The sequence below is a fragment of the Podarcis filfolensis genome (assembly GCF_964270895.1).
Source record: "Podarcis filfolensis genome assembly, chromosome: 16".
NCBI classification, from domain to species: Eukaryota; Metazoa; Chordata; class Lepidosauria; order Squamata; family Lacertidae; genus Podarcis; species Podarcis filfolensis.
In genome coordinates, this window is record NC_139620.1 from 1,554,136 (window position 1) to 1,565,644 (window position 11,509).

Sequence of the window (11,509 nt, forward strand, 5' to 3'; positions counted from 1 at the left end):
CTTTCATGGATAACACATGCTTTGAATATGAACAGGGAAATGCTTCCCTTAAAAAAAAACCTGGAGATGTCTGGACTGTGTTTCCTAGTAGTCATGTTTGATGCTCCTTGTGGTCTTCACCGCAAAAGAGAGAGAACGCTGAAGATACTGCGAGTCATTAGGAGAAATTGAGAAGTCCAAGCTGATTTCATGGAAAGCTGTTGTGATCCAGACTTTTGCCCCTATTTCCTTCTCATACACACTGTGTATTGAGCAGGATACAATGATTTCCATTACATTGGTTACATAGCAAAGAAACATCCTGACTTGTCTTCAGAGGAGGAAAGGTTCACTTGGGCTGATTGGGTTATTAAAATGATTCTAATTACTTGCTTTCAATGTTTTGGATAAGGCAACGCAAATCCCTCTGCTGTGGCTCAGGCCTTAAGCAACTCAGGCCTGCGACGCATGTCTCAAACTTCAACACTTGCACACTGACATCAGCAGAAGTCATGTAAATCTTTTCCAGAGTACAAAACTTAAACAGACTGACAAATACTCACCTTTTCTCCACACAAGCTATTATAGCAACAATTATGGATTATTTTTTCTGGAAGTGAAATAAGTAGACAGTTGCTTCTGTTGATTAAAAATATAAGGTTTTGATCCAGACAGTTTTAGTAGTTTAGCCTATTTCACTCGAAGATAAGTACTATTATGAGTCTGAATCCAGAAACATATATTTTCTTTTGTCTGGATATTTAGAAGTCAATTAAACATAAATATTGTACATTAGTGAGACTATTCTATGTTTCATTTCTTTCAAACAGGCTATTGTAAATATGAGTAAGTTTAGATCCAAACCACAGTTCACATTGTTTTTTATCTACAGTAAATAAATAATAAAGAATGCAACAGCAACATAGGTCTCAGTCCAATAAATTACAGCACAATTTAGCCCATGTGTATTATTTTTCTTTATTAGATTCCTAGACTACCCTTCATCTGAAGATCACAGGGTGGTTTACAGTATAAAAACATAAAAATACATACCATAATAACAAAGCCAATACACTCCCCCTCAGTATAAAAGGCCACAGGAATGAGTTATTCCTCCCTGGCTTAATTCCTGTCACTTACACATTGCTAATTTAAAATGGACCAGGGCCAAATAATTTAGAATATTTCATTGTTTTGTTCTTCTTAGCTGTTCCTTGTTGTTCAACTCAGGTCTCAACAGAATGATATAGAGCTTTGGAGAAAAGATACAAACCAGTAACCCAGCACTGGAGGCCAAGATGGAGAAAATCTCCACGGCAACCATATATTTCCCCCTTGTGCTGAGATAGGTTGGGACAAAGGTCAACCAAACACTGCAAAAGACCAACATACTGAAGGTGATAAACTTGGCCTCATTAAAACTATCAGGCAACTTACGGGCTAGGAAAGCAACACAGAAGCTGACAGTGGCAAGCAAACCCATGAAGCCCAAGATGCAGTAAAACATGGTGACTGAGCCCTCATTACATTCTAGTATAATTTCTTTAACAACTGAGTGCATGTTGAAATCTGGGAATGGGGTAGAGGTTGAGAGCCACACCGTACAAATAGTGCTTTGAATCAGGGAGGAGCCAAGAACAATGGAAACAGCCAGTCTCTTCCCCAACCATTTCCTCATTCGGGATCCAGGCATGGTGGCCTTGAAAGCTAGAACGACAATGGTGGTTTTGGCCAGAACACAAGACACAGCTACCGTGAAGATAATGCCAAAAGCAGTTTGTCGAAGAAGGCATGTCAGCGTTTTTGGTTGGCCAATGAAGAGCAAAGCACAAAGGAAGGAGAGCAGGAGGAACATGAGGAGAGTGTAGGTGAGATTCCGGTTGTTGGCTTTGACAATGGGAGTGCCCTGGTGCTTAACAAAGATGCCAAGCACTAAAGCTGTAATGAATGAAAAGGAAAGAGCCAATATTGCCAAAATCACCCCCAAAGTTTCTTCATAAGACAGGAAACTTATGACTTTTGGAATGCATGAATCCTGGGCATTATTTGGATACTGATCCTCTGGGCATTGCAAACAGTCATCCATGTCTGGAAAAGAAAACATAAGGTTTGAAATATGAAGCCCTGTTTACAGCGGAATAATCAAGAATAAAGAAATAATAATAATCACTAGTTGGGGTAGCCAATATTAATTCTACAAAACCTAGAAAGATGTGTTCTTGGTAGATGTATGACAAACATATCTCTGTCTTTCTTATGCAATTATATATTCAGGATACTGTACTCAGAGATCATAGATATGGAACCTAGTTGTGGATTCCACTCAGAAGGGGATACTAGCCCTGGAAATTCCATCCAGTTCTGTAAAAAAAGGGGGGAGAGCATTCCACAGATGGGGAGCCACTGCAGAGAAGACCTGTTCTCATGTTACCACCCTCCTGACCTCTCGAGGAGAAGACGCACAAAGGAGGGCCTCAGAAGATGATCTCAGGGTCCAGGCAGGTTCATATGGGAAGAGGCAGTCCTTGAGGCATTGCGATCCTGAGCCATTTAAGGTTTCATAGGCCAAAACCACCACTTTGAATTGGGCCCGGAAACTAACTGGTAGCCAGTGCAGTTGGACCAGGATCGGTGTAATATGCTCAAACCGTCTTGTTCCCTTGAGCAACCTGGCTGCTGAATTCTGCACTAGCTGAAGTTTCTGAACCATCTTCAGAGGCGGCCCTACGTATAACGCACTGCAGTAATCTAACCTAGAGGTTACCAGAGCATAGACAACAGTAGTTAGGCTATCCCTGTCCAGATAGGGGCGTAGCTGGGCCACCAGACGAAGCTGGGTCACTTTGCACTACCCATGCAAAGTAAAATTAAATAACACAGCATGTGCAAAGAGATAGTTAAACATCTTGAGATTAAGTCATATGTGAAAGTTTTCCATTATACTACTTACCCTTCTGGTTTGAGATCTTCCCTTCTGGACAGGGAAGGCAATCATAGCAGCAGAATGGCTCCCCTTCCTTCTTGGTTCGACTATAACCCAAATGGCAATTGTCATTACAAAGAGAAAGGGGCAGTGCCTGTAGATAAAATCATAGAAACATATATGCTATAAACATGGTGTCCCCAGACTGACTCCAACATCTGCATCCCTTATGTGGTCCATGCAATTAGGACAACTGTATGAGCAGGGTCTTCATTGCACCAAGTCCCTATAAATAGATAGCCATATACATATGTAAACAAACATGTTCACATCTGCCACGCCACATGCAAACATGGCGGATACAATTAGCAATAGCACAGTTTGTGGCATGCTCCAAAGGGTGGGAGCCTACCTGCCAGTGTATAAATGAAGATGCAAAGGAAGATGACTGCAGACAGATGTTTTGCCATGACACTTTTTAGATAATGGGCCTGAACTGTACCTGGTTAAATCTGCTGGGCCACACAATTGCATCCTCATGAATGGTGAACTGTTTGCCCAAGGCGGCTTGTGGGTCTATCCCACCAACTCTTACTTGAAGAATGGACTGGTTTGCGAGTGTCACCCAGTTCATTATATCAAATGCAGACTCCAGTTCTCCATTTTGGTTGAAATAAACTTTTTCCCCAGCACTATTATTAAAGACGCTACTTCTCACCCAGTGGCTGAGCTAAATTCAGGAGGGGGAAAGAGAATTGGAATAGAAGGGTAATTAATAGCTATATAGGTAAAGATAAAGGACCCCTGGATGGTTAAGTGCGGCGACTATGGGGTGTAGCGCTCGTCTCGCTTCAGGCTGAGGCAGCCAGAGTTTGTCTACAGATAGCTTTCCAGGTCATGTGGCCAGCATGACTAAAGTGCTTTTGGCACAACAAAACACCGTTACGGAAACCAGAGCGCATGGAAATGCTGTTTACCTTCCCACCACAGCAGTACCTATTTATCTACTTGCACTGGTATGCTTTTGAACTGCCAGGTTGGCAGAAGCTGGGACAGAGCAACGGGAGCTCACCCTGTCGCACGGACTTGAACTGCCAACCTTTTGATTGGCAAGCCCAAGAGGCTCAGTGGTTTAGAACACAGCGCCACCCATGTCCCCAAATTTAACTAGATATAGCAGGTTGATGATGAGGTTTCCCATTTGAGGGATATGAGGAATGGGTCCTTCAACAAAGGGTTTATAAAGACTAGTAGTAGATGCAATTGTAGTTATCAAGCACTAAAAGCCCCAGATCTCCACCATCTCCTTTGTCATCACCTTCATTCCATCAAGAAGAATGCGTAACAACCACACATCACAAGAAAAGGAAGAAGGAAGGGTTACAGCCTTTCAAGCAGCCTTTACATCTTATGAACAAGTAAGGCTTGTTACTACATTTTTGTTTAGAATAAAGGAGGGTTATGCTCCTCCAACTGAAGGGATTTTTAAAGAGGTTTGAAGAATTCACAGGGGATAAGGCTGTCAGTGGCTGCTGGCCATCATCTCCATGTTCTGCTTCCATGGTTGAAGGCAGGGTGCCTCTTTTCTAGGAATCAAAATTGGGGTGAGCCCTGTTGCAATCAGGTCCCATGGGCATCTGGCTGGACATTGTGAGAAGAGGATGTTGGAGTAGATGGGTCATTGGCCTGATCCTGCAGGATCTTCTTATGTCCTCAAGTAAGTGAATGCAGACAAATGACCTTCTGTATATGCTTTCTTTGTATATTACATTACTGTAATTGGGAATTTACTGAATTTCAGCAAGATTTTATATGGTGCATCTTTTCATGAAAAACAATTATACAAAAGACACAGGCCATTCTGCAGCAGCTGCCATTTGGCATTAAATAAAACTCCTGCTGCAAACTCCTGTTAGTGAGATGAACGGCCTGTCCCCATTCAGGATGAGTCCTCACTGAGCTCCCTGGCAGCTTCTACTGACAGACGTAAAACAGATTCATAAAACAGGGAATCATGTTTTTAACAAGACATGTAATTTGGTCTTTAGATGCGAACCACTAATAATAATAATAATAATAATAATAAAATTACCTATTCAGGTTGAGTAAGTTAAAAAGTTATAACACGATTAGGAAATAGAGGATATAACAAGAAACAAAATTTAACGTGGTAGACCACTAGTCGAGAAGGAGAGAAGTCATAGGCTTGTTGGAGCCAAAAGGTGTGTTAATGAAAATATAATGTGATGTAATGATAATATATGTAAAAAATAATAATAATTGTTATATAGAAAAAAGATGCTAACCACAGTTGGTGAGAACAGAAGCTTTTCAGACACTCTGGATTCTTCCCCTTTTTATTATTTCCAAGGGTATGGGGAGCATTCCTGCATTATTGCGCTCCTGATCTTACCTTCCACACCTGTTGATTCCAAATCTTCAGCCATCCTCCATCCACGATTGCTCTGTGTTTGAATTGAGATGAGTGTACGGCATGCAAGGCATGTGCCACAGCATAGACTGCATTGTAGATGCTGTAGCTGTGGCCAGTCATGCTCGTTTGGAAAATAGACCCCGGAAGAGTCTCCAGCTTCTCCTCCCCTGTGCAAATATTGCCATCCTGCATATTTTCCCCAGAGTCAGGGAAATAGCACGCAAATGCCTTTTCCCAGTATACCTTCATAAAGCCATCTTCTTTTTCCAAGATGGGATTTCTCGTCTGAAAAAATTCCTGGAATCCCAAGACCTCCTTTGAGTGAATTGTGAAGGATAGAGCACCATGGAGGAAGTCAATGTCCAGATCTCTTTGAAAGGGAAGTGATGTGAAATCCATCTGGACTGTCATGATCCAAACTTTCCCTTTAGCCTTCATTGGTATACCTTCATATTCTGACATTTCAGGAAATGCTCTCAAAAGTGTCATGGAATCAATTTCACCATGAATGAGCAACACATTGACAGTACTTCTCATGGCAATATTAAATGTCTTGAGTCCATCTGTAACCACGTCTGTAACACTGCTAGAATATGTAATTGTTGGAAATCTTTCCATGAAATCAAAGCAGATTCCTCTCAGGATAAATTTTGGAACCACACTCTGTATAAACCTGTCTCCATTCTCGTCATTCGTAGTCAACAAACCAGTCCATGTCCACCTGAAATGTAGCAATAACTTGAGAATCCCTTCATACTGATGGACTAGATTTGGGAACATTTGGTGGTAGAAAGCAGCTTCAGTTTTCATTTTTCCCACTGGAGCAGAGCCATAGATGAGCTAAATGAAGGGTAGGAAATGAGGAGATGAGATACTTTTTAAAAAGGGTGAGGTGGTTTACTTTTTAACTTGTATTGGCAGCAGTTAAAATCGAACCTAGATTTCGGATTTGTTGCTGTTGTTGTTGAGTGCTGATGACCTGGGAGTTTTTCAGTTTTTCTCAAGCTTAAGAGAAAGTGTTGGAATTCAAATTCTGGTTCTCTAAACCAGAGCTTTCCAAACTTTTCATTGTTGGTGACACACTTTTTAGAGATGCATCATTTCATGGCACAGTAATTCAATTTTACTAGCAAACCAGAGCTTAAACTAACCCTTTTCCAGCCCTGGCAGGAGTGTGGGGAGCATTCGTGTGACACACTAACGTGTTGCAACACACAGTTTGGAAAGCTCTGCTCTAAACCAACTATCCTAGCAAAGGAATTCACTTTGTCCTCACTTGTGAAACTATAGTGGCAGAAAGTATAAACTGAAAGAGGGTTGTGCCAGTCTACTCAAACAATTGCGCATTTGCCTTTCATGGTTGTGCCATGTCTTACATTCACTGGCATAGCAGGGCTTCCACCATATTCTGTTGTTGCATTAGAACTCCCATAATCTATGAGCACTGACCACGCTGTCTGGGGCTGATGAAAGTTGGATTTCAATCACATCTGAAGGACACCACACTGGCATATTTACTGTAGTCCCTCAGCCAGTTTACTTCAAGCATAGATCAGCACAATTAGACACAAATATTTATATTAAGATACCTGTCCAGCTCTTCACCATTTATTTCCATGGCAGTTATCATATATTAAGCAATAAGGGGAAAGAGCAAAGTGGAAACAAACAAAAAAGGATGAACACAGTGACAGTTGTAAAGGTACAGCTGATCTTCAGAACTTGCAAAGTTCCATGCCTTTGCCTCAAAAGAAGACCCAATGGTCTGGGTAGTTTGACACCATGAGAGGTGCTCTAGGAGAATTTTACCTGTGGAATCTTGTAGATGCTCAGTATAGTTGCCATGTGGAGACAGACTTCAGAGTTTGAGCCTCCAATGACTGCTACGGGGTTATTCTGGAAGTCACACTTGTAGTTGGGAATGTATCTGCCATATGTAGAGAGGAGTTCCAAGGAGACACGATAGGTCCAGCTTGGACTGAACTGACTGTTATAGATGTGGAAGCCCAGGGTGAGGTTGGGTAAGATTTGGGGGTTTACATTGATCTCCTTTACAGCAAATACTAATGCCAGGATGTGTTGGTAGAGCTGTGTCATGATCCTGAAATGATAGTTATGTACATGCTGTGCCACAGTGCGTTTCCTTCTGGATGGGACATCTGCTACACTTCAGCTGAGCTAATGATATTTTACAGATCAATCTATCTCAATCTAGGGAAATCTGGAAGAACATTAGCACACACAGATTGCAGCCCTAAACTAAACTGGGAGACTAAGCCTTTTAAAAAAAGAGTTTGACTTACACTATCCCTTTTGCTAATGCTGCTTCCACTGGGATGCTAGGTCATTTGAAGGAAACCCAATGGAGTATGGAATAGGTTTCCACCTGCCCCAGCACTGCTATGCACCTGGAACATCTCCCCTTTTGGGGGCTTACCCTGGCCTTGTATGAGCCAGGTGAGCTCCCAATTAGCTGGAAAGGGAGACTTAAATCAATATATCTGTGTCTGATCTGGGATGAGGAGTTTCAGCTGGCTGAGCCCAGGCTGATCCACCTTGCAGATCCTGGCTTTGAATTGCTCCTTAAGCTGCTGAGAGAAATAGGCTGGGGATGTTAGATTCATGGCTGCCACAACTAAAAAGATAAAAGGAAGGTGATGATTAATGTGGCTTAGCTACAGGTATGATGCAATTATTTGACAAAGGCAGGGAAAGTTGAGCTGCCATTCTTCTCCCATTCACTGGATCTAACACTGATCTATGGGCCTGGCTCTTCCAGGGAAAATGTAATAAATATGTGGTATCAGAGGATTTTAGAAAACAAATCTTACACAATGTCGTCAAAGAGGTCACTAGAAGGACATTTTCTGAAGTCTATTGAGTTGAAGAATATGTAGATCTGAGACATAATACCAGCAATGATGAGATCTCCTGGCTGGTAGTACTTGTGAAGAATAGGAAGGGGATTACTGATGCTGCATTCAATGTTAGGAATCTTGCATGTCACCTGAGGCAAAAGCACTGGTAGCCATAGTACAAATCCAACCATCTTGCATGAAATAATTCTTCTTGTACATAAATTCTCCCACCTCCACATTATCATTTGCTGAGTCCTGTACTGCAGCCTGCACAGCATGACTTAAGGAGACACTAGGGGCTAGTTTGTGGCTCAGATGGTGCAGGATAAAGTCTCTGTTATCAGACTGATCAAGCACTGGCTATCGCGTCATACCTTGGAAATGTACAAGGGATATTAGTAGGATCCTCCTACTTTCATTAATAATAATGCAGCTCATAGTCCCTTTGTATGGGGAGAAGTGTCTTCTATTCTTATGTTAATAATTACAGGGCCGATGATCACATTATTATGGTTTACAGGCACTTAGATGTGATGGCTGCAATCATCCAGTTTATGTCATCACCTAGTTGTGTTATGGAAATTAATGGGCCCAGGTGATGCAATTTGTAGCAAGAAACTAGATGGCTGTAACTATAGTAGTTAGGGGCAGATGATGTTTATATTCTCAACTTTGCACAAACAGGGACCATTAAGCAAATAACATGCTAGGTGCATTATACTTGAAAGTGCAGTTGGGCTGCTTGCTCTGTGCAGGTCTCAGAGGTCTATATGAATGGAGGGAATGAGGGTATTTTGTGGGTATTTTCCAGAGTTCAAAAGTAGCAGAAAAGTTTCAAAAGATTCCCTATTAATAAGATGATGTTTGAAATCCCCTTGAAAAAATATTGTGCGTGGAGGGAGTTTAATATCTTTGAGAACCAGCCCTAAGTTTGTATTCTCTGCAGTCCTGACTTCTGTTCATTTCTAATGAGACACCTAGAGAGCAAGGATCAACTCAGCAACCCAGCAGACTCTCCACCTCTTCCCATGCCAGAGGTTGTCCACCTTATAAGGTCTGCCAGAGACTATTCATTGTCTGCCCAGTGATACACTGTAGAAACTTCCAAGCTTACTTAAGAAGAGTTTGACTTCTTCAACCCCGGTCTGGTGGAACGCTCTGTCACAAGAGACTAGGGCCCTGCGGGATTTGACATCTTTCCGCAGGACCTGCAAGATGGAGCTGTTCCGCCAGGCCTTTGGTCAGGGCTCAGCCTGTCTCCCCTTTTCTTTTTGTATAAGAACTAATATGAAAGAGGCCTCCCAGTATTCTCACTGGCCCATATAAGATCAGCGTAAACAGCTGGGCCTGATGAACATTTACTGTTCCCAACCCTAACCCTGTGGAAAGCCATCTAATTAGACTTTAATTTGATTTTGACCTGTTTTTAGGAGGTAATTTAATTATTGTTTGATTTTATACTTATGTTATATATCTGAAGTTAGCTGCCCTGAGCCCGACTTTGGCCGGGGAGGGCAGAATATAAATAAAATTTATTATTATTATTCAGGCCTTAAGGTCCTGAAAATTATAGACTGGTTAGTATAACATCTGTCCTGGGAAGACTTGTAAAAAGTATGATCATTCAGTCAGTCATAATTTTATTTGTAAGCTGCTCTTCTACAAAAACAATCAGGCTCCAAGTGTCTTACAACAAAGAAAACAGGAAGACATCTCAAAATGAACCAAGTACAAAAGTTTACTCATGGCTTTTCTAAAGTCATAGAATTTTAGTGGCTTCAATGATTCCTTCTTCTTAACTGCTCCTTGTTATTCAACTCAGGCCTCAGTATAATAATATAACATTTTGGGGAAAATATGCAGCCAAGAATCCCAAAGCTGGAGGCCAAGATGGAGAAGATCTTGACAGCCACCATGTATTTTCCTTTGGTGCTCAAGTACGTTGGGACAAAGGAAAGCCAAACGCTACAAAAGACCAACATGCTGAAGGTGATGAACTTGGCTTCATTGAAACTGTCAGGCAACTTCCGGGCTAGGAATGCCATGATGAAGCTGAAAATGGCCAGGAAGCCCATAAAGCCAAGAGCACAATAGAACATGAAGGGTGATCCTTCATTACATTGCAATACAATCTCTTTGGTCACTGAATGCATGTCTAAATCTGGGAACGGAGGAGATATTGCCAGCCACACAATGCAAATGGCGACTTGTGTAAGGGAGCAGGAAAGAACAATGGAAATGGACAGTCTTCTTCCTGCCCACATCCTCATCCTGCTCCCTGGTTTGGTGGCCATGAAAGCCAGAACTACAATGATGGTTTTGGCCAACACACAAGAAATTGCCACTGAAAAGATTATGCCAAATGCGGTTTGTTGAAGAAGACAGGTGAGACTTTCAGGCTGGCCAATGAATAGCAAAACACAAAGAAAGGAGAGAAGGAGGGAGAGAAGGAGAACGTAGGTGAGGCTCCGGTTGTTGGCTTTGACTATGGGAGTGTCCCTGTGCATAATGAAGATTCCCAGCACCAAAGCTGTGATGAAAGACAAGGAAAGAGCAGAACCGGTCAAAGTGATTCCCAAAGGTTCTTCATACGTTAGGAAGGTTATGTATTTTGGATTACATGAATCCTGGTCGTCATTTGGAAACTGATCTTCTGGACACTGGAAACAGTTCTCCGTGTCTGGAAAACAAAACATCAGGTCTGAAATAATCAAATCTAAATATGAGAAAGACCTGGATGAATGGTGTCAGGTTAAAAATGGAAATATAAATATTTGAAAGATGTTCTCACAGATGAGCAACCCAGCAGCGCTGGGTGCTGTTTTGTCAATGAATAGGTCTTTCCCTACTACTTCTTGTTGGGCAGGCGTGAAACAAACTACTTCTCCTCTTGGTCTGGGGAAGGGCAGCCTTGCCGTCTCCACTGACTGCTGAAGGTTCAGCTGCAGGGACCACTGTTAACCCTTTCCCTGTCAGCAAGAACATTCTGCACCAACTGTACAAAGGCAGTTGACAGCACCAATTGTCAATTTCTTTTGTACTGCAGAGCTGCAAGAAAGCACACTTTGGCCCAATCAATCACATAGAAGATTTTGAGCTGCTGGGTCTGGGATGAGTACATGTAGCTTGCTCTTCTTTTGCATTTCACCTCAAGAGGCAATAGACTGAAAGGTGGGACATAAGTCTTTAAAACTAATGAATGAGTTTGGTCTGTGTCACTTTGACATTACCTTTTGAAAATTGTGGCATTCCATTGTTGATATTTTATTGTTAGATTGCTTTAAGATGTTTTACAGGAAGCAATTCATGAATGGA

The 11,509-nt window shown here is 41.8% G+C and overlaps 2 protein-coding genes across 2 annotated transcripts; both read right to left on the reverse strand.

The window, feature by feature from the left end:
* Positions 1 to 1,165: 1,165 nt before the first annotated feature.
* LOC310750908 (vomeronasal type-2 receptor 26-like) lies at positions 1,166 to 8,385 on the reverse strand (the record flags this gene model as incomplete). Its single annotated transcript, XM_083589308.1, has 6 exons — positions 1,166 to 2,067; positions 2,930 to 3,056; positions 3,405 to 3,632; positions 5,580 to 6,176; positions 7,146 to 7,437; positions 8,168 to 8,385. The coding sequence occupies 6 exons, from the start codon at positions 8,383 to 8,385 to the stop codon at positions 1,166 to 1,168; spliced, it is 2,364 nt and encodes a 787-aa protein (XP_083445434.1).
* A 1,587-nt stretch (positions 8,386 to 9,972) lies between these two features.
* On the reverse strand, positions 9,973 to 10,890 carry LOC310750909 (vomeronasal type-2 receptor 26-like; the record flags this gene model as incomplete). Its single annotated transcript, XM_083589309.1, has 1 exon — positions 9,973 to 10,890. One exon carries the CDS (start codon positions 10,888 to 10,890, stop codon positions 9,973 to 9,975), a length of 918 nt encoding a protein of 305 aa, XP_083445435.1.
* Positions 10,891 to 11,509: the final 619 nt, after the last annotated feature.